The sequence below is a fragment of the Empidonax traillii genome, unplaced genomic scaffold (assembly GCF_003031625.1).
Source record: "Empidonax traillii isolate 1590-97213 ecotype Southwest subspecies unplaced genomic scaffold, ASM303162v1 scaffold439:size492302, whole genome shotgun sequence".
In the NCBI taxonomy this organism is placed as follows: Eukaryota; Metazoa; Chordata; class Aves; order Passeriformes; family Tyrannidae; genus Empidonax; species Empidonax traillii.
The window spans coordinates 227674-250673 of NW_020955632.1; the positions used below are offsets into that span (position 1 = coordinate 227674).

At 39.4% G+C, this 23000-nt stretch overlaps 1 protein-coding gene across 1 annotated transcript in view; it reads right to left on the reverse strand.

Annotated features, from left to right (window-relative positions):
* LGSN (lengsin, lens protein with glutamine synthetase domain) overlaps positions 1-23000 on the reverse strand; it is a 54435-nt gene that overhangs the window by 15226 nt on the left and 16209 nt on the right. Inside the window, exons 2-3 of the mRNA XM_027894710.1 lie at positions 16513-16611; positions 5207-5275 (exon numbers count right to left, since the gene is read on the reverse strand). Of these exons, the coding sequence (XP_027750511.1) occupies positions 5207-5236 (30 nt within the window). The 5' untranslated portion in view covers positions 5237-5275; positions 16513-16611. The remainder of the gene's footprint in view (positions 1-5206; positions 5276-16512; positions 16612-23000) is intronic.

A 23000-nucleotide genomic window follows, 5' to 3' on the forward strand; every position in this document is an offset into this window, starting at 1 on the left:
GAACTCACAGAAATATTTCCTTCCTCCCTCCCCTTGCTCCGATTTTCCATGACACTCTGTACGTGCAGCTACTCTGGGAGTGTGCCGGGACATCGCTGTTAGGGTGGAAGGTGTTTTGGCCACCAGCCCCATAGGGAAGATGAGCCACTCTGTGCCTGTAACTCCCATGCACAGATCCTGGCAGCGATGGGCTCATGACACCCACTTGCAATCAAACACAGTGACTGACACATTCACAACAGAAAACCATGCTTACTCCAGTTTTAGCACTCAGTTTTTAATGAACCCAATTCTTCATCCAAGAGCTTTGGTTTATTCCTATAATAAACCCCATGATAACCCATAACATTATTCTGGGTGTTTGCTGATACCCCTACAGGTTCACTCATGCAGATAGATCCAATTCCTACAGCTCTGCATCATTTTGGAATAGAAATGTAATAAAAATACTCTTCTGAAAAGCAAACTGGACAAAAAATTATTATTATTCTAAATTATAATGAAGAATTTTAACACCTCTCTTAATAATACAAGAAAGGGAATGAAGCTGGGGAAGAAAAAGAGGGAATGGAGGATCAGTGTCTGCTAAATAGAAAAAGACAAATAATCTTAAAATACTCATCATAATAAATTTCTGCATATATATATAACTTTATCTAAGGGAAGTTAAGCACATCGGTTTTTTTAACACCTGTACACTCAAGTCAGACAGAAGATCATTTATCAAAATCAAAATGTCAGAAAACCACCTATCTACATAATTAGCCATTCTAAAGGATTTCGTGAACACAAGGTACCATCCCCATATTATAATTCTTACCAAAATAAATTCCCTCTGAGTAAAGATGAGCAGGATGAGGACTGATCACTGGTAACTTTGTTAACTCTTTTGAAACAAATCTCTAATAACTGATGCATCAACAGTAGTTTGCAGAGAGTTTATTTTCCATGAAGAAATAGACTGTGGTACTTAGTTTTGATTATAGAACCAAAGATATGCTGTGCCCGTTGCTCTTAAACAAAAACAGTGATAATTTTTAACTTCAAATAAACAAAACTCCTACAGTTATACAGAGAACAACCTATGCATTACTTTAGGTCCTCAGCACAAGAAACACTGTAACTTTGTGCAGGAAAATTACTCTTTGTTCCTAAATAAACTCAGATATTTATGGACTTTCATTTAGAAATCATTCACCATGTTTTCTGCAGTAAAATAAACAGGCCTGTGTTTGTCGCAAAATACCAATAGAGCATCTCTTCATATTAAAAACAGTCACATGCATGAGCTATAAAACAAGCCTTATTTGTCTAGTAATTTATGTGTTGTCTACCATCAGAAAAGGCTTAGTGCCTGGGCACAGAGTGGGGACCACCCAGGAACAGGACTTATGAATTATCTGTTTAATTTTTTATTTCTTGAAAATTTTTTATCTACAGAAGACAGGAGTGGTTAAGTGAAATAGCACCTTGAAAAAGATACAGTACAAGTGAGCTGGCTACAAATCATTACTTAATTTCATTGAACCCTGTGTCCTGCTATGCTGAAAGGAAAGTGAAACAGTCATGGCATTAATACGGCAAAAGTTCTGACTGCTTTCAATTTCCTTCCTGAATGTTCCTACATTTTTGTTGCTCTTTGGTAACAGTACCAGGAGATACTCAGGCTACTTGAAAGTTATTTTACCCAATGTTTATTTCGTCAGTATTCAATATTTTTTTGCTTATTTTCAAATATTTACTGGCATCTTAAGTCAGAGGTCTTGGTAGTCTTGCAATTTGCTTCTCTGTGTTAGCAAGTGACCACTTGGTCAGTGACTCAAATATTCATCCCAGAAGAATTAGGTCCAAAATATAAACAGTGTGGACCACATTATGCAACAAATCTGAGATTTAGATTTTTCTTTCTAAAGTTTTATCTGATGTTATTTGCCGCTAATAGTCTTTGTTACTCCCCTAAGGTCTGATTTCTGTTATGACTGCTTGTCCCAGTGCCTCTACTTGTGCTGCTACATCGATCCCCTCTGCACTGGAGTTTGCATCCGGTAGGATCTCGGGCAGAGGTGGACCAGCTCAAGTCCTGCAAGAGGCAGGAAGAGTGGATTAGACTTCATTTCCCTTCATGGGCAATCTCAGCTCACACAAATAACAGCTTTGCTAGTCTTCACTGTGTACCTGCTGTGTCACTTTGAATACACAAGAGTCTCGTCATCTCTGACTATCAGCAGGGCATAAAGGTTATATATTACAGCAACATATTAAGGCACCATGCAGGTAGGAAGAAGAGAGAATAGAGGACAATAGCAGCAAGCAACTATTTCTGCACTGTGCAGATGGAATTGCTTGTTCTACTTAATTACATGCCACTTCTGGCATGCGATCAGGATTCTATGTTTGAATATACATTTGTATATTTCATTATATATTTGTATATATCAAATGTTTGAATATACATTTTATACCTTGTGGTAACACAAAAAACATAAATCTAATCAATTTGTGTTCACTTTTAGACTTTGTACAGCTCTGGAGTGGAACATTAGCTATACTATGAAATACAGTACTGCCAATCATTTGGATCTGCCAATCCAAGAGCTGATAGCATTGGAAATGTAAAGTGTTGCCTTTGAGAGGAGTAACAAATGCTGAGGTTTTTAGTGTGTGAAAATTAAGGGCAATTCTTGAACTTTTGCCTTAAAAAGATTTTATGGTTAATGAAAATGTATCTATAGTGTTTTATGAGGCAAATTTTGGAGGCTGCAGATGAAACCTTCTATTTTTCTCCTACTTTTTGTTTGTGTCATGACTTCAGGCAACACTGTAAACACTGTTGTGGTTTATAAATCTCCCTTAAAAACATACTGACAAAAAGAGACAGGGAAATGAGAAAAAGAAACTCACAGAAAAGCTTTTGAAAAGGCAAAAAAGAGAGAAAGGGAGTTTTAGTTTAAAAGATACTCTGAGTAACTGTAGATGAGCAGCTGCACGAGGATTTCTATCACAGGAAAAGGTGAGAGACAAGGAGCAACTCTGTCAGGAACTTTAGTATATCTAATCAACAAAATAACTCAATGTTCCTACAGCTGGCTACCCAAAAAAGTGAAGCAAGCATTCAATAAAATGCACTGGGGTCTCAGTCACATTGTTGGTTTTTGTTTCAGATCATTAACTGATTTTAGCCATTATTTTAATTGACTGATAAGAGGTCAAATTCTGATGATCTTCCCGAGCTGGTGTTATAGATTTTTCAAGAACAGAAGATTAATTTCGAAAAGAACATCAAAATGTCAAAATTTAGTATAACTAAGAAGTAAAAAAGCATGAGATGCTAAAAAAAAAAAAAAAAAAAAAAAAATTGAATTATATAAGATTTGGCTGGCTGAGTTTTTGTTTATGGTAAGTTAACTGTTTCACTTAGGTTTGATTTTTTTTTTAATCATATAAAACACTGTTGAAAAACTGAAATGAAATGTTTCCAGTCTAAAAAAAACCTAAAACTATTGTTCAAGTAATGTTGACATGTGAAATTATTCACATTGTTTGAATGTTTTTCCAGTTCTAATTCAAAAGTCACAATTTTCCAAAGTACTGCAAATGCTGTGAAACTCTAAATGCTGAGGAACTTTTTCTGTCCCACTCTGGCTGTTACCAGGTTACCCTTTACAGCTCCCCCAGGTTGGTACATCAAGTTTATTTACACTGCATGTGTAGTAATGAATTTCAAAAACCTGAAGCCAAGTCAGCAGGAGATGCTGTTTAAGACCTCACACAACAGCACCCATACAGAAAGCAGCCCTGTGTCCAAGTACTTTCCCTGCCCCTTCCCCTGGCATGTGGAAAGCATCACCTAGCTGCTCCCCCAGCAACCAGACAGCAAAGGAGCAGAGGATGCAAAAACAAATTATGTACTTGTGAGAATTAATGCAGCTCCACTGGAGTCACCAGAGCCACAAAGATTTAAGCCAGGAGAGAGTCTGTCCATGGAGTTGTACCAAGGACAACACAGATATTTACACAAGGAGCATCTCCAGGCACAGAGAGGGACTTTGGCTCTTGGGCACAATGCTAAAAGAATGCATGTGATGATAAACAGACACTGGTGGCTTGTAAGCTAGAAACATGAGGATCACAGCGCATTGTCAAGATATTGCTGTGACTAATTTCTCCCTCAGTGACCTTGTTTGATGAAGTGCCTCTTTGAGAGTGATTTACTGCTATGAAAACCTCCTAGTGAAGGACCTGAAAGGGGCATAAATATTAGATACATCTGATTATGTTGCTGTTGAAGAAGCTGAAGCACAAATTTGCCATAGGTCAAGCGAAATGTGTGACAAGGTGAGGAGCAGAAGAAAAGTCTCCTTCCTTCTTTAAAACTTTTAAAAATAGTCAAGAGTATTAACATCCTTCAGGTGAAAATTGATGGAGTGAGGTTAGTTCACAATATTGTGCTACTTATTTGCAAATCCAACATTTGCCTTTATCTGCTACACCCATTCAAAGCCTTTACACTATATACGCCATTTTCAGATGAGCTTCTCGAGGTCACTGATTCTCTTGCTGCCTCAAAGCAGCAGAGCTGTCCTTGTGACAAGATTATTTGCAATTACTTTCCCTTGGACTATGCCACCCGCATTGTGTTTGAAAAAAAATCCCTCAGGTAAGGCAGAGCCTCAAAATGCATAAGCTGATTCTATCTTCACAGTGATTTGGGACCACAGAAGTACAAATTCAGGACTAGAATCTGTTTTAAAATAAAACTCATAGAAACTGAGCAGCTCCACTTAGGTCAGTAAGCTAACTCAGGAGTGTGACTTTCTAATCCATGTCAGATCCTGGTCCACAAATTATAGTGCTTTCTTTTACATTAATGAAGTCAAAGCCAATCTGTTTTTCCAGTAATATTAATAGGATCAGATTTTAGGCATCTATTTCTGTTACTATTCATGAAGTTATAAATTAAATCAATAGAAACTCAAAATGTCTTAGAGGTGCTTCCTAAGGCAAATAGGTTTTTTTCAGTTTAAACAAGAAGCCTTTCTTTGACCTGCATTTCCTTCAGAATTAAGACATTCTCAACATACATGCATGAAGAGCCTTGCACATAATTCACAATTAAGTATGCCCTCACTTGGAATCTTGAGGTGCATGGAAGAAGTATTTTATATCAGTATATCTGTTTGGAAATCATTCACGATCAGCCTCTTACCTGCTGAGTAAGGTCTTCCTTTTTGTTCATGTCCACTTCATTCTAGTTCAGGTCACCATTAGAAATGGCCTAGTAAAAATCTAGTAGAAAGACATCCCATATTTATAGGCACAGGTACAATAAAGGTTAGTTCAAACAGAATTGCTGTAAAGTTCTTTTCCCAGAAGGCCATGCAAATGATGAACTATGAAGAGCAACCTCAACATGTCGTGACCAAGAGCACTGCTTTCTGGAACAGAGTTAAAGTGATACACTGACAAACACACACTATTAGCTGCCTGCCAGCCTGGAAACAAAGACAACTGAGTATGAAACTGTTTTGCTCAACTTTTCTCCTCACAAAAGGCTTTTGTCCTGTAACAAGCCATTTCTGTTCTGGAATAGAAGCTATTGTCAGGTTCCTTAGAGGTAAAACCTATACTGGGCATTATAACAGCAGTATATTTTTGAGGCACATGAACAGGGATTTGACGGGCACAGCATACTGCAAGAACAGCATGCAGCACCAGCCTGTTATTCTAGATGCTTGTATATTGTTAATATTGGTGCATCTCGTTGTATTATAACTGGGGAGGAGTCTTTTTTGCATTAGATCTCTAAAAATATTTCAAATATTAGATAGCAAAGCTTGTCTTTCTTACTTTTTTTATTTATCAGGTTTAATATTAATTCAAAGGACTGTGTTTAATTGTCATTTCATTCATTTAAGTTATTTTAGCTGACATAACATTACAGGATGGCCATATCGTGTGTAGTTAAAGCAACCCTTCCTGATAACCCATCACTCAATAAATTCAAGTAAATATGAAATTCAGATTGGCTTTTATCTATGTGAAAACTTGGGTTTGGCAGATATTAATAATTTCAAAGCAATAACATTTAAAAAACATTTAAAAGTTTGTTAAAATATCAAAATAAAAATAATGACTATGCATTAGGAGCTATAACTCACAAAAATCTTAGGTATCAACAATCAAATGCATAAGTGTTAGTGCTCAAGCCCCAAACTGTGATTCAGAAAATCCTTCCTTTTCTTGGAGATACTGAAAGGCCAGAGATCCTACATTTGTAACTCCATCTGTGCAATTTCTGTAACTGCTCCATTCTGAACTGCCCCACTTGTCACAGAGAAGAGCAGGCAACAACTGAAAGTTTGTTAGCATTCAAGAAACAGGCTTACTCATACGACTTGACATTTTGTCAACCAGGTATTAAAAAATTCACCACCTAGCACTCAATAAGACCAAGCTTCTGCAAGACAGATGGGATGGAAGTCAGTATTTTGCTTTCAGAATACTTTTTCCAAAAATTTTGGCCTTGGACTGTGGTCATATGATAGTAAGCAAAATTTCACAGTTCCTTTCAATCTTAACATTAGCATAAATGTGCTAAAAATGGTTTTATTTCCAGCTTAGGCTGGCTTAAAAGCTGTATTTAACATCACTATTACTAAAAACAGTTCCTTAAGAGTGTATCACGTAGACTAATATTTTCATAGCAATACTTTCTTTGTGGCATCAGAGAAAAGGGAGCCTCAGAAGAACAGCCCAAAAGGGTGTTTTCTAGAGAAGAAACAGAGATTTATACTAAATGATCTGCTTACTTTAGAGTGTAGAACTGATATCAGGACTTTGCATAATTATTTAATTTAAATATGCTGGGCTTAAACTACAATTTATCAAATACTGATCTAAAAATCTAGACACTTCAAAAATATCACACAGAGCAAACATCACAAACGCGATTACTTACTACTGAAACTACAGATACTTTGTATGCACTATGATGAATAAGTGGTAATGAGAAATGCGAACTGCTCATTATCCCATTAGTGGCTCTTCATCAGCTAGAAAAGAGACAGCTTGTCTGATGACAGATACTGTGGCAAACAACCACCAACTCAGGGAAACACTTGGCTAGTGAGCTGAGGGCAACCTTCAGGCACACAGCTTCACCATCATCATGGCTTAGAACTACTTCTGATTCCAGCTACTGATGCTGGGGTGGATTTTTTCACTGCTTGTACTCTTCTCCCATTCAGTTTGGTACTTCAAAGGGGGAAATTTCTATATACTTGGAATTAACATCATTTTAAGCAGGAAAGAATCAGGCTTCGGGGTACCCACCAGGAATTATTTTTTTTTTCCTAACTAGTTACCTTTAGCTGTTAAATCAAAAAATTTGTCCTCCAGTTTCAGAAACTTTCAAAATTAGAGCCCTTTTAAAATGTGGAGATTTCCAAACTGGTTCCAGCTGGCTGGTGACAACTAACATCCACACTGCACAGTACTGTATGGATATACAAAATGGGTTTTGCTCAGACACATTTCAGGAGATTTTGAGAACAAAGACTTTTGAGCTTCCTAGTTCCAAGGCTGACAATTGTATGGTCAACAAAAGGAGGTATTCACTAAGTCTCTCCCATACCATCATAAACCTATAAAATTCTGTACCAACACCTAAAGGTATCTTTCTCAGGTAACATTTGGAATCCCAAAACAAGTCTGGAGGATATTATCTTTATCTTTGGAACAATTTTAAGATTCTACAGCTGAAGAGGAATTCAAACTTTAGTACTTCCGAGGATTAAAATTTGACCCAAACTTTATTAGCCTAATTACCTAGATCTTTTGATGTATTTGCGTTACTGCGCCATAACTCCAGTGTTCTTTGTTTTCATCTCCTCAGTAAATCTGTTCACTCTGAAAGCAAATTCTTCCTTATGTTATCTGCATGTAGAGAACACTCTGTTTTACGTATATTCATATGTGTTTATGCCTTTTCCTTTAGCAGATTATTTCTGTTGTTCTTTTACTCTTTCATTCAATAAAGTATACTTATCTAGGGTACAGTAGATATATAGTTTTAAATCTTTTTGTGCCTGAATGGATTTAAATATATAATTCTGCCCCCTATACTGACTCCCTTAAAGATTCAAGGCAGCATTAAGAGAGGTTCATACTCAAAACTAGGAAACAGAGAGGAGATCAGGCTTCCTAGAGAGGTGACTGATGCCCCAGGCCTGAAAGCATTTGAGAGGCATGTGGGCAATGCCCTTAACAATATGCTCTAACTCCTGAAGGGGTCAGGCAGTTGGACTAGTTGGACTGCACATCCCTTCCAGCTAGAACTACCCTATCCTATCCTATTCTAAAACATTATATTCTAAATCTAACATTTAGCTGTTGCTAAATGAATAAGTGAAAAAAAATGCTTAATTTTCCTTTTCTGCTTGATGTAAACTGAATAAAAAATCATTGGGTCAGATAAAGAGAGGAAATAAAAGCTTAGATCTATATCAATAGTGAGAGATTCTCCTAGATGGAGCAACAGGTTTAATCTCTGCCTTGGTAAAAATCATATATTTTATGTAGAGTCTTTTTTCTGTCAGTCAAGTTTTGAATTCTATTAGCATTGAATAGATGTAGTGGGGTCCATTCCCTCTGAATGATATTCTTTCAATACAGGGGGTTTACATCATGATCTCATTCACACCAGGGGGAACCCAACAATAGCTACAAGTCTTCACCAAAATTATTGGGATGCCATTAGTAACTATATCCAAACCCAACATTTCACTATCTTAAATAGTTATGTGAAAGAGGTTCATCAAGGGCCTTTCTCCTCTAGACTTCATAAGCTCTGGCTGGTGAGAAGTAAAGGAAAAGCAAAAAGTCATTCTATGTTTAGTTGCACTTTGAAATTGTCCTCAAACAATGCAAGAAATGTAAGCCAGTTATAAGAACACAGGGACAAACTGATCACAGCTGTAAAAATGTAAGCCTAATTGTATGAGTTTAACCAAAATTAACCTCAAAAATCCATTTATTTTTCCTAGATACCACTGGAATCAGAATAAAGTTCTGATTAAATTATACAAATCAACAGTATGAAGAAATTGTCATGTTTTCCTGAATTCCCATAGGTAACAGCATCGAAACTCAAAAATATTATGACAATTGTCACAAAAGCTTTTGCATTTTCTTGAAGCCCTATTGTGCCTGGAAAAGACAATTTAAGAATCTCTGCTTTCATTTAAAATATATATTTCTACCATATTTTCAAGGAAGCCTTAAAAGCTAGCCTGTGCCAGAGGAAACAGATGGGATAACAGTGCTAAATTCCTAACCTTTCAATCCCAGCTGGTAATTTAATGTCAAACAGAAAATAGTTGCCATGTTCTCTCCTTACTTTAGGTGGCACCATCCTCACAGATGTTTATGTATGAAAGCTGCAAAAGATTCCCTCTGAATTCGAGTATGAAATACCTTGATAAAAGTAAGTGCTTGATTTGCAACTAATAGGAATATCTTACATTATTTAGACAAGTGAAAGTACTCCATTTCAGTGTAAAAGACATCTCTATTGCTGAAGAAAAGCTGCAAGGAATAGCTATCAGGAAAGTAGAAATGCCAAGGGATTTACTAGTAAACCTTGCTCTGTAACAGGCTTATTACGAAACCTGCAATGCACTCTCCATCTCTAACAAAGTTCCGTTCTCAGAAAAGTAACAGCTAAAACCCACTTACAATTCAACTTATTTAGCTGAGTTATGATAGTTTACCAGGACCCTTTCATTCTTCTCTTATTAATGGAGGAATTTCTCAAAACTGACCGAGGTTGCCAATTCCATTTTGCAGTATTTATCACTATTTCACAGTGTGGTTCTCCAAGTGCTAAAACAAAGTTAGAACTTTTTTAACACTTTTAGAAATGGAATGGGGGGGACGGGGGTGGTGACTGATGATGGCAACCAACATCAAATTCAATTCAGATTAGCCTCTTCTCAAATCATCTACATGTCAGGAGAGGTATGGACTTAGGCATGGATATTCAGTATCTCGAGGTGGTGCCCAAAAAACAATGGAAATATGTAACAAGATTCCCTGTCTCTGAAGGAAAAAAATCCCCTTCATATATCTTAAGCATATTTCTGCTAAATATTTTCACTCTGATGTACTTCAATCCTTTGTAATAGTGTTCCAGCTGGCTGTAGTCCTGTTTCCATGCAGTTAATTTGCCATCAACGTTGAAAATCTCATCAGAAATAAATTCTTACAAGACTCATGACACTAGTGCTCCTGGTCTTGAGGAGAACTCTTGGAAGAGCTAAACTTGAAAGCTCAGTGTTTAGTTTCACCAAATTTGGAAAATCAGATACAGTGAAACAGATGGGAATAGATGAATGGGAACTATCTAAATATTTCAGGACCCCAAAAGAGATCTGTATTTCGTTTTCATTCCTCCATCTCTAGTTTAACATACTAGGAGCTCACGAAAACAGTTTAAGTAACCTCTTTGTCATGGCCTGTGTAGTTAGGGTCAAATTTGTAAAGACAAGTAGATGCTACTTGAAATTTTCATCCAGATATCTTACAGCTCTTATTGCTGATGATCCTCCAATACCAAATTTCACCTCAGTGTGAAGTCAATTTGCCAATGCTCACAGAGACAGGAGACCCAAACAGCCTGTGACTTAAACAGGAGTTAGATAAAAAGTTGAGTTTTTTAAATCTTCCGTGAACCAAACATGCAATTTCAGATACCAGGTAAAAACAGCCTCTGAATCCTATTACAACTGATGCCAGCTGGTGATGGAGAGCTTTTCATAAACTCTTAAGATTCAACACAGTAATGACAAATATCCTTCTACTCTGTTTACATCAACATAAAAAAAGCTATGACAATTCAAAGTTGTGACTCAGGGTAGGTAGTTTAGGTAAAAAGTATGGTAAAGTATGGAAGGTCCTCAATATCTAGCCCTAAGGGTGTCTTTGGATGACATTATGCAATAGTCACGCATGTAGCATTAAATGCAGTGTATTTCAGTACCAAGCAAGACTGGACTGATTACAGGACATGCACACTTTGTTTTCTTGCTCATATTGCTGTTTCAGAGCTGAATTAAGGATGACTGATCTAGTTATTAGGAAAAAAACAACAAACAAAAAAACCAAACCAAAAACTTGGCTCAAATAATAGCAACAAAAGTTAGAAAACATTACCAAGGAACTGAGTGTGCTTTTTCTATTGCTCTCAAGGAAACTACATTGGTTAAAGTGTTTTCAAAGATGTGCAGCAAAATCTTGCTGAAAATACTTCTAGACAGCAAGAGTTATCAGGTCACTCTTAAAGTGCCTTTCTGAGTTCCTTCCTATGATCTCTAGAGCTTTTACAAAGCACACATATTGAGATTTTCAGTCAGCTGGAGAATGGAAACACATAGCTATCTAATGCATGGTACTTATAAAAGTTACAGGTAGTCTGGGTATGTTTTCAATAGAGCAAACCACAGTAGTCTTGGAAAACAGATTTACTCCTACACACCTGTGTATATCTTAAACACTTACAGAGGTAATAGTACTGTCCATACCTAGCAGGCAGAGGAAAGAATCAGAGGCTTATTCTGTAGTGTATGTTACTGGGACTGCATCTGTAACTGTGAAAAATATGCTATAAAAAGACAACTGTATCAGTTTAAAGTAGTTAATATGTACAGTAGCACATACTGCAGCACAGAATATAGTGAATGTTTCTTCTTGCTGCAATTTCACACATTTGCTTGAGCCAGCTAATAACAGTGGATTTCACAAATGTCATTTATCATTTGTCACAGTGCTTCAAGAAAACGTCCTTGAGGTTGAGGCACTGAATTAAATACTCATTATCTATAGGAGGAAAGGAACTGGACAAAGTGAAGCTAAATGTGCTGCCTCTGATGCCTTCTAATACGCATAATTAGTGTTTCTACTCTAACCACTGGAAGACCACTGGTCAAGGCCATACAGAAAGATTTATATATTACCATTACTACTCTTTTAATCCATGAGGATAATTTAAACCATGACAGATGCCCAGACAATGGTATGGAAACTTCCATATGCACAACAGATCAGTGGGTTGAAGGCATATCACAGAACTGTTCTGGGAGTCTCTCTAATAGTGCACTTGTGGCCCATATCCCTTCCTTAGCCATAGTGGATTGCACTTTGTACATGCTCACATGCCAGCTGTCATTCCACTGGGCAACGCCTGGGCACAGGGCTTAGCACAGGCCCAGAATCATTTCTAATAAATGGTTTTATTATACCAGACCCGTTTTGGAAGGCATAAACTATTGGACATAAAAGCATGAGTCAAGCAGTTCCAGTCAGCCTCAAGATCCAAGAGCTGTTCTTGACCATATTTATGTACTGATTTACATTTAGTCTTACAGTCCAATGTGGGAAAAAGAGGTAGAGATGGTATAGCACACAGGAAGCTGTCAAATGTGTGTCTCCTATGATCTTTACCATGACTTTTTGGAAGAATTTAGTTGCTCCATCATTTTCTGCAACTCTGATAAGAATAGTGAGGGACTCACCGCTCTGTGCCATAGTTCAGAAGTCATCAGTTAGCACACTTTCAGTCCTGTAGCTTTTTTTTAATAAGTTGAGCAACATTGGCATAGATTGGTAAATAAAGGCATTGTGTAGATTCAATTTCTTACTGATCTTCCTCACTGTCTTCTAACGCCAGTTCACACCTAACATGCTTCTTTCTTCTCCAAACTAATTAGTTATAGTGTTATAGGCAAGCTTTTCTTTCCCATATGCAGTCCAGAGGTTTAAACTAGCACTCACAAATAACTCTCTCTACCCTGTAGCTATCTTTAATGATGAATGAATACTTTTTTTAGATACATCTTCAACAAGTACCTGACCATCCTTGCAAATATATTCCAGAAAGGGTATGAGGAAAGACTCCCTATCTGCTTAGATGAAGAGGTGCCAAATCGCCACTACTTTGCTCCTGATTTAGTGTAATTTAGAAGACAAGGTTTTTTCCCAGTGATCGATATAGCACATCGATCTAGTCAAGCATAAGAACTCTAGAGGTAGGAGCCCGAGGCAAAAGTCATTACAAAAAGAGCAAAGAGGAACCTGACCTGCATTTCAGCAAAGACTATAAGGCGAACGGCACAAAAGAAGCACTCTGCAATTTTTTCTTTTGTCAGCCAAGCACTATTCTATGTTGTTTCCCCTTCTAGGTAGAGAAAGCAAATATAGGGTTAGAAGTGTTTCAGAAACCTGGAAAAATTTTCTGAGTTCCCCCAAAGTCAGTGGCAGAAGGATTTTTACTCTGTGAGAAAAGCACACATAATATACCTGGCTAGCTAAGAGTAAAGCAAGAGCTTAAAGTACCAGTGAAGTTTGCAATGATCTGTAGTTTCTGTAGATGATATCTAAAAAGTATAAAGTCGTAGCTTTCTCACAACTGTCCTGAGCCTGTATGAATTGCAACTGGCATAATTATTAAAATTGGGACGACTTTTACAGGCATGAAGGAAGCCTTATTTTATACATGAGAGCTACTCCTTTGCCAAACTCAAAACACCTGCAGGGTTGTGCTGGGGAATTTTACAGAACAGACCTCAAAGTATTAACATGAGCAAAGTGGTACTTTGTTCCTAGGTTCATTTACTGAAGGAGCTGAATTATTTGGCTGAAATATTATGGAATTCAGCCAGGGGCACAGGAAAGATATGAAATATTTTGGCTTAAACTTGGTGCTTCAAAAAGGTATAAACAATTGAAATCGGCATTGTATAATTGAAATGGAGGCTGTTTTCCCTGCTGTCTTCAGTGGTGCATAATAAATGGTGCTGCTTGCACCATATTTAACAGACACACAGAGTTCTTACCTTACAACTTCTCGTTCCATTATTGCAGCAGGGAAAACGATCTTTTAATAGAAATACCAAAAGAGTTTAAAAGGTCATTAATGACCCATTCTATACAGTGTTTATTTATTCTTCACCTATCATTCCATTTTAATTAGAAGCTCAAGAAGAAACCAAGAAATAAACATCATCTGAGGGTATTCCTATCATTATTCTCTAGACATCTAGGACATCTCCAAAGCAGAACACAGTCCTCCCAAGCCCTGAGAGACAAGAAAAGATTTGAGGAGTGAGAAATGATTATCAGTTCCTCCTGTATGCCAGCTCAGGCTAATAAGATGTACATGCCACTATGATTCAGCAACAACAAACCTGCAATTTCCTGCAGGCTTTGGGCATTTGACATTAGAATGACTCACTGTCCATATGGAGAGCCGAGGAGTCATTTGCACGACTGCACTAGAGCATCTTTAAAAGAGTTTAGGAGAAATAACTGTAGTTTCCAAGATGTCCTTTTTCTTAGAACTTTTTTAGTTATTGCAGTAACCTCTCTATGATTGTTTCAACAATGAGATACAGCTGCAGTAATGACTCCACAACTCTTATAAAACAGCATTTCATCTCATCTTAGAAGTTCTTACGGCACCATTTTTCCACCATAAATCTTTGATATATGGCAACACTAAAATAAGTAATACTCAAATATTTTAATGGAGGCGTCACCACTCAATTGTGGTGAAAGCTAAGCTAAGCTAAGCCATATCCTACAGGCCTGGGCATTTTACATGCCTGCAGATTAAGAAGCAGATCAAACTTCACCCAGTGCACAGCCTGCCTTCAGCACTTCCTAGCACAACCACACAGTGGGCTCGAGGACCTCCTTGCTCTGGGTGAGGAGTTGAAATTAAAACCACATGCTACAATGCACAAGATCTCTTCACCCCTGCTTTGAAAGGAGGCCGCAGCTATCCATCCTCAGCCAAGAAGCCCCACACAGAGCACAAATTCATTCCATAGAGGAGTCACTGTTAGTTATCCTTTCTTCGTCATAAGGGCATCTAAGCACCAGCACATGAACTAATATTGCCACAAAAAATAACAGACCCTTATTGTCCAAAGGTCACCTACATTAAGCTTTGACATCAGTGATGTGAAAAACAAATGCAGAGTCAAATCTGATGATGGAGGTTCCTAAGCTGTTACATAACAAAAGCTTTCAGTCACCTTTTCAAACAAACAGATAAGGCACTAACTTCAAAACTAATATTTGAAAATAATATTACTTAAGATGTAGGCTCTTTTGCTGTCATTTACTATTTCAGCCATACAACTATGAGACTGCAGCTGGTATGTGATCATCCACTGGGAAATGCAGGCTGAAGAACTGAGGTCTGACACTGGAAGTTAGGAAATATCAGATAAATTATTTCCTAGTGACCTTTACTTTGTTCCTTGCACAACTGCATTTCAGTACAGTTTTTAATTACGTAATCGTAACCTATTCTTCCCTTTTTTTTTGCCTCTAACATTTATGTAGAAAATTAATTCCCATGGTAGTTAAATTAAGGTCTTGGGCAACTATTGTTTGTGGTGATCCCCAACTTCTCTACAGTTTGATCTTTCACTATAAACTATATTTTTGGCATAGATTTTTTTTTTAATATGTGATTTTATATAAACAGATAACATCAAAATTATCTGGGTTTTGAGTGTCTTTTTTGAGTGTCTATTTTGAGTATCTTTTACCACAGCTTTGCAGGTGGCAGCGGCACTCTGTTTTTTGTGCATCACAGACTTGAACAACAATATGCAATGCCATGTGAAAAGTTTCAGTGCTTGATTGATTTGTTGCCAGAAGAAATTTTTTTTTACTAAACACTAATGTGCAATAATTTTTCACGTGGGGTGTTGCATTTTCACTGATAATTGTGAAAAAAACCATGAGATATGAGCAGCTGAGCTGCAGTTCCCACAAGGCACAAGAGTAGCATTCCACAAAAAAAAACCCCACAGTTTTAAACATAAAAGTTTGAGGTTGAAAATTGATGAGGTCAAGGTCACACCTGCAGCATTCAGTTTTTCACTGAAAAGCCAATACTTTCTTCAAGGGAAGAAAATCAATCCTCCTACTAATTCTGCTTCCAAGTGGTAGCCTGCTTTATTTGAAAATGTTACTAGGCAATGGCAGAACAGCAGAGAACAAAGGAAACAAAAATCTCTTTTCAAAAATGTACTTTAACTTGCATATGAATTCTAAGAGAAGAAACTGTTTCTAGTTTTACTTCCTTAGCCTGTATCAGCTCCTTTCTTTATAGTTATAATGAACTTTTAGAGGTGGGATAACCTCCTCGAAGAACACTGTGTTTCTGTCCCTGCCAGTCAATGGTTCCAACTATTGAAAATACACCTTAATTTTTTTTCCTCTTGGCAATGCAAGAAACTTTGATATTTGCTGTTCATGTTTAATGCATCTCTTCCAATATGTCACTGATCGTACCTGAAAGCTTTTTTGCATTGTCCTGAGGAAGTTCACTCATCCTGGTTTAACCTATGGATAACTAGTACAAGCCAGATCTCAGGTTTGCACTTTACTGAACTGTGTGACTCAGCTGTCACGGCTGCGTCTGTTCTGGTCTGTCCATACTTTCAGCCTGTGTTTCTGAGTTTGTCTACAGTGTGTGGTTGTCTGCATTTAGGAGGATGTTCTTCATTTTGGATTCTTTGTTCAGTCTCATAGCTAAGCCTAAATCAAGACTATAAAAGAAACAAAATACTTCAGGATTGTGATGAAAAACCAAGCTTTCTTAAAGGTCATTAACCCATGAACCTCTTTAATCAGTCAAGAAGATTCGATGCTACCGTGGAACATGGGAAATATTTGAGACTTATAAAGTTTTATTATGATATAAACTTTTGGCTGATGGGCTTTTTTCTGATATTCTCTTTTAATGAAAAACACTGAAACATGACCATTCCCTTTATAGTGAAAATAAAGTTGTTCTTTGCTACATAATGAACCCTAACAATGTCTTCAGGAGCCTTGTGATCTAGAAGCTGTTATTCCCCCTTGTCTCCTATGAAGCCTCCTGGATAGACTCCATTTCCTGTAATTACTGGAGATATCCTTTACTAGAATGAGGAATGGTAGTTCTCTATCAGATCATAGGTTTCACCCAATGAGTTTTTAATTCTATTCCTCTTTCCCCCCCTTATTAGACCATATTTCTGACGTGGAGGACTGAGACATCCAGGGCTGAAATTAATTCAGACTTTGCAAAATCTTCAGGCATTGCTGGGACTTTGAGAGCCATGAGTTGCAGATCCATGTACCTTTCCTACTGTAAACTCAGAGCACCAAATGAGCACCCTGTCAGCTTTAAAGATCCAAGTGCTGCCTTAACCCTAATGCCTGGATATAAAGTAGAAAGCATACAACACATTTTCTGTGCCTTCAGGTTTCAGCACACCACCCATTGGGAAGTCCTGGATCCACTTACTGATATGGTGGTTGTAGGCCATTTGGGGCACAGTGACTGTGAAATAATAGAGTTTTCAATACTCAGAGATGCAAAGAGGGCCATTAATAAAACTTCTACCCTGGATTTCCACAGGGAAGATTTCAGCCTACTGAAAAGACTGGTACAGAGGGTACCTTGGGAAACAGCCCTTGAAAACAAAGGGGTCCAGGAGGGATGAACATGCTTCAAGAAGAAATTTAGGAATATAGTTAGGTCATGTAGAAAGAAAATTAGAGAGACAAAGGCACAATTTGAACTCAATCTAGTTACTTCTGTAAGGGATAACAAGAAGTTCTTCTACAAATACATCAGTAGCAAAAGGAAGGGCAAGGAAAACCTCCATTCTTTGTTGGACATGGGGGGAAACATAGTCACCAAAGATGAGGGAAAGGCTGAGGTACTTAACACCTTCTTTGCCTCAATTTTCAACAGGTTTTCCTCAGGACAAGCAGCCTCTGGAGCTGGTAGACAGAGACAGGAAGCCAAATAGCCCTCCTGTAATCCAGGAGGAAACATTTAGTGACCTGCTGAGCCACTTGGATCCTCAAAAGTCCATGGGACCAGATGGGGTCCACCCAAAGGTGATGAGGGAGCTGGTGGAAGAGCTTGCCAAGCTGCTCTCCATCACTTATCAACAATCCTGGCTCACTGGGGAGGTCCCAGATGATTGGAAGCTGGCAAATGTTACACTGATCCATAAAAAGGGCTGCAAGAAGGACCTGGGAAACTACAGGCCTGTCAGCCTGACCTCAGTGCCTGGCAAGGTTATGGAGCAGATCATCCTGAGTACAATCACACAGCACCTACAGGATGGACAAAGGATCAGAGCCAGCCAGCACAGGTTTAGGAAGGGCAGATCCTGTCTGACCAACCTGATCTCCTTTTACGATCAGGTGACCCACCTGGTGGATGAGGGGAAGGCTGTGGATGTGTCTATCTTCAGCAAAGCCTTTGACACTGTCTCCCACAGCATACTCCTGGAAAAGCTGGCAACCCATGGCTTGGACAGGAGCACTCTGTGCTGGGTTAAGAACTGGCTGGAGGGCCGGGCCCAGAGAGTGCTGGTGAACGGGGCTGCATCCAGCTGGCAGCCGGTCACCAGTGGTGTCCTCCAGGGCTCGGTTCTATTTAATATCTTTACTGATGGTCTGGATGAGGGGATCGAATGTACCATTAGCAAATTTGCAGATGACATCAAGTTGACAGGGAGTGTTGATTTACTGGAAGGCAGGAGGGTTCTGCAGAGGTACTTGGACAAGCTGGAGTGTTGGGCTAATTCCAAGGGGATGAGGTTCAACAAGGCCAAGTGCCGGGTCCTGCACTTTGGCCACAACAACCCCCTGCAGCACTACAGGCTGGGCACAGAGTGGCTGGAGAGCAGCCAGGTGGAAAGGGACCTGGGAGTTTGGATCCACAGGAAGCTGAACATGAGCCAGCAGTGTGCCCAGGTGGCCAAGAAGGCCAATGGCATCCTGGCCTGTATTAGGAACAGTGTGGCCAGCAGGAGCAGGGAAGTGATCTTTCCCCTGTACTCAGCACTGGTGAGGCCACACCTGGAGTGCTGTGTCCAGTTCTGGGCCCCTCAGTTCAGGAAGGATATTGAGGTGCTGGAGCGGATCCAGAGAAGAGCAACCAGGCTGGTGAAGGGACTTGAGTACAAGTCCTATGAGGAGAGGCTGAGGGAGCTGGGGTTGTTTAGCCTGGAGGAGGCTCATCACTCTCTACAACTCCCTGAAAGGAGTTTGTAGCCAGGTGGGTGTCAGTCTCTTCTGCCAGGCAACCAGCAGTAGGACAAAAAGGCATAATTTTAAGCTCTGCCGGGGGAAGTTTAGGTTGGATATTAGGAAGAAATTTTTTACAGAGAGAGTAATCAGACATTGGAACAGGCTGCTCAAGGAGGTGGTGGATTCACCATCCCTGGAGGTTTTTAAGATAAGACTGGGTGTGGTGCCATGGTCCAGTAATCACAGTGGGGCTGGATGAAGGGTTGGACCTGATGATCTCAGAGGTCTTTTCCAACCCATTTGATTCTATGAATCTATGATTCTATGAATCTATGATAGCAGCCACACAATTCTGCCCACTTTAAAGAATTCGGGACCCAGCAGTTACAGAAAGCCAGCAGAATATTTTGACCTGCAGTTGAGGTAAAAAAAGATTAAAAATACCTCTGATGGGAGGAGTCCACCTGCCATTTTTACTTCTTAGGAGGATTAATGCAGAGAATGGTATCAAATTTGGAGGGGCCAGATAGATAGGCCAAGACCAACAGAATGAGGTTCAAAAGGCCAAGTACCAGGTCCTGCTCTTTGACTACAACAGCCACAGGCAGCGCTACAAGGCTGGGGAAGAGTGGCAGGAAAGCTGCCCAGTGGAAAAGGACCTGGGGGTACTGGTATCCCTGATATTAGCACAGTTGATTAGAGCGTGGTGCCAATAACATCAAGGTTGTGGGTTTGATCTCTGTATGGGCCATTCACTTAAGAGTTGGATTCTGTGATCCTTGGGGGCCCTTCCAATTCAGAATATTCTGTGATTCTGGTCAAGAGCTAGCTGAACATGAGCCAGCAGGGTGCCCAAGTGGCCAAGAAGGCCAAGGGCATCCTGGCCTATATCAGCAGTAATGTGGCCAGCAGAACTAGGGAAGTGATTCTCTCCCTGTACTTGGCTCCGATGAGGCCACACCTGAACAGTGAACATCTGTTCAGTTTTGAGCCCCTCAATTCAGGAAGGACAATGATGTTGTGCAGTGTGCCCAGAGAAGGGCAATGAAGCTGGAGAAGGGTCTGGAGCACAAGTCTGATGAGGTGTGTCTGAAGGAGCTGGGATTGTTCAGCCTGCAGAAAAGAAGGCTCAGGGGAGACGCTATCGCTCTCTAGAGCCACCTGAAAGGAGGGTGTAGCCAGGTGGGAATTGGCCTCTTCTTCAGGGAAACTAGAGGCAGGACAAAATAACATAGTCTCAAGCTCCACCAGAGGAGCTTCAGGTTTTACATCAGCAGGAATTTTTTCAGAAATTAGGAAAAAATAGAAAGGGTTGTTAAACAATGGAAGGGGCTGCCCAGGGAGGTGGTGGATTCACCATCCTTGGAGGTATTCAAGGAATGACTGGACATGGCACTTAGTGCTATAGTGTAGTTGATGTGGTGATGTTTGGTCAAAGGTTGGACTTGATAATCTTGGAGGTCTTTTCAACCTTACTGATTCTGTGAATGCAATTCCTCTCACTCTTTAGTCAAACTAATAATTCGTTCAGTAATATCTACTTACCTTCTTAATGAGTGATTCATTTCCACAGCTGAAGTGCCACATATTTCAGTCTGACTCATCACTGTTTAAGTTCTGAATTGTTCTGTCTCACAGTTTTTGCAGTGACAATACTCGTCTTTGGTTACTCACATTAATAGCTTTGCCATGGCCTCATGTCTCCCTCCTCAGTACCTTCCCAGCATCTGTGGGCACAAGCCAATGTTTTCCCTCTGGAAGACTTACTGCCTCTTCCTTGAAAGAGGAATTCTTGCTCCTCTGGAAAAGCCAGTCACAGCTTTATCACTCCTTGCTGCTGAGCGTACACTCAACTGATCTAAAAAAGCGTTGGAAGGTTCTTGAGAATTGGAGCTGCTGGCAAGGCAAAGAAGTGGCAGTCACTCCCCGCTGCCTCCAAGAATTCACATTCTGCAACAGGGATTTTCCTCTCATTTAAGCCTTAAAACATTCCTGAGAGGAACAGTTTGTCCTCAAGTTGGCACAATGTTGCATTAAACATTTGCCACTTACTGTTCTGCAAGCTGTTAAGCTTCCTGTGAAAGCAGTAAGATACCACAGAAGCACTCTTTTGTAAACAGAGTCCTACATCATTTTATTTAAGTACTGTGGCAATACTTTCTGGGAACAAAACAAGGGCAAGTTGCATCACTATGTGGTCTGCAAATGAGGCAAGAGGAACTATTAGCCTGAATTAACACTGCAAAACAAATTATATTCAACCAGGAGGCCTTTTATAGGGAAGAGCATGTAGTAAGGAAAAAAATACAACTTTAATTCTAAGCACAGGAGATAGGATATACAGATAAAAAGAGAGGAAGGGTGTAATTTGAGAGTAGTCGTGACACGCAATTACAATGGAAAATAAAGAGAAGAAGAAAACCAATGAAAATTACAATACAGTCTGAAAAAAAGGCATAGAAATAAAGGAGAAATGTACTTATTTCAATGATTCTGGACAACATTCCAAGTCCCTTGTTTTATAACTGTACAAGGACATCAGCACCATACTTGGTAACAAAGGTCCCTTGCTTTGCTAAGGCCAATGCTATAGCCTTACTCACTGAACTGTAGGGCTCATTTGAAGCCTTGAATCATAACTCTATTCGCTATGTGCTTTACAAGCCCCTTCTGCTAACAATCCAGTCACAACACAAGAATTGACAGAAAAACACAGATGAACGCCATTCCGTGAATCTAGGTGGTCCTTTTTTAGCCCAGTATCTCCATAAAAATGGGAAAACACACTGAAACTTTCTTGTTCACCATGAGAGACACTGTTTGAAAAACACCTGCATCCTAACCACTAGCATCTGCACCCTAAATACAATTTTTGCCTGTTTCTGTTTTTCAGAGTGGATCTCAGTAAATGTAGCAGAATGAGAGTCCTGCACTTATCTGTATCTCTGCAAAAAGTGATCAGGCTGAACCTGCTCTAGAGGTGCCAAGTAAACAACTTGCTAGAATAAACCAGTTAAAGTATTACACTACTTTACAGAAGATTAAACATGTTCAGAACTTCTCTGATACTGAAACTGGCTAGACCAAAATGGCCTAGAATTGAACAGAATGTCAGCACTGGTGATCACTCTCTCCAAAGCATGGTAAACTGCTTTCAAACTGCCTAGAGGGAACAGTGTCTGTTCTGTACTAACTCCCAAGTAGTGCCCAAGAATTGCTGGGTGGCATCTGAGCTGATCCAGCCTAAACCTGGGACAAAGTTAATGATCTAGCACCACAGATGACTGAGTTTATTGCTTTGTAAAATCTAGTGTAAGAGACATCTTCTGCGGCACCAACTACGGGGAAGTCATGAGCAAGAATTAATGAGTCATGAGCAAGAACAACGGTGTTTTCAAGGATTTACTGCAAAAGCACATTAATTGGACTGCATCCCTGTAGGTACCTGAGGCAGGAAACAGATCAATACTTCAGAAACCAACCTCCTAAAGAAACTCTTGTTCAGCAGAACACTGCTTGGACAGGCTAACTCAGGACTGCAAGCACAGAAACTATCTTTTGTCTGTTTCTACAGTAAGGCAGTTGAGTGCTGCGGGGGGGAAGGCTGAGGAGGAAGACAAGGGCATCCCTATTTACAGACAAGATTGCACCAGAAGTGCCTGACTTACATAAAAAATTTGTTCTCTTGTTTCTGTAAACAATCTAGCTAGACCACAAATACCATCCTGAGTGCTAATGTGAAAAGTACTTGCAAGTCATCGTTCTGAGAATATGCTTTGAAAAGCAGAGCCCAAGGCTGTGACATCAACCACAGATCTCAGAACACCAGGACTGGGTGCTGGTGAATCATGGCATGCATAAACCAGCAGCATTTGAGAAGCCCTTCATAA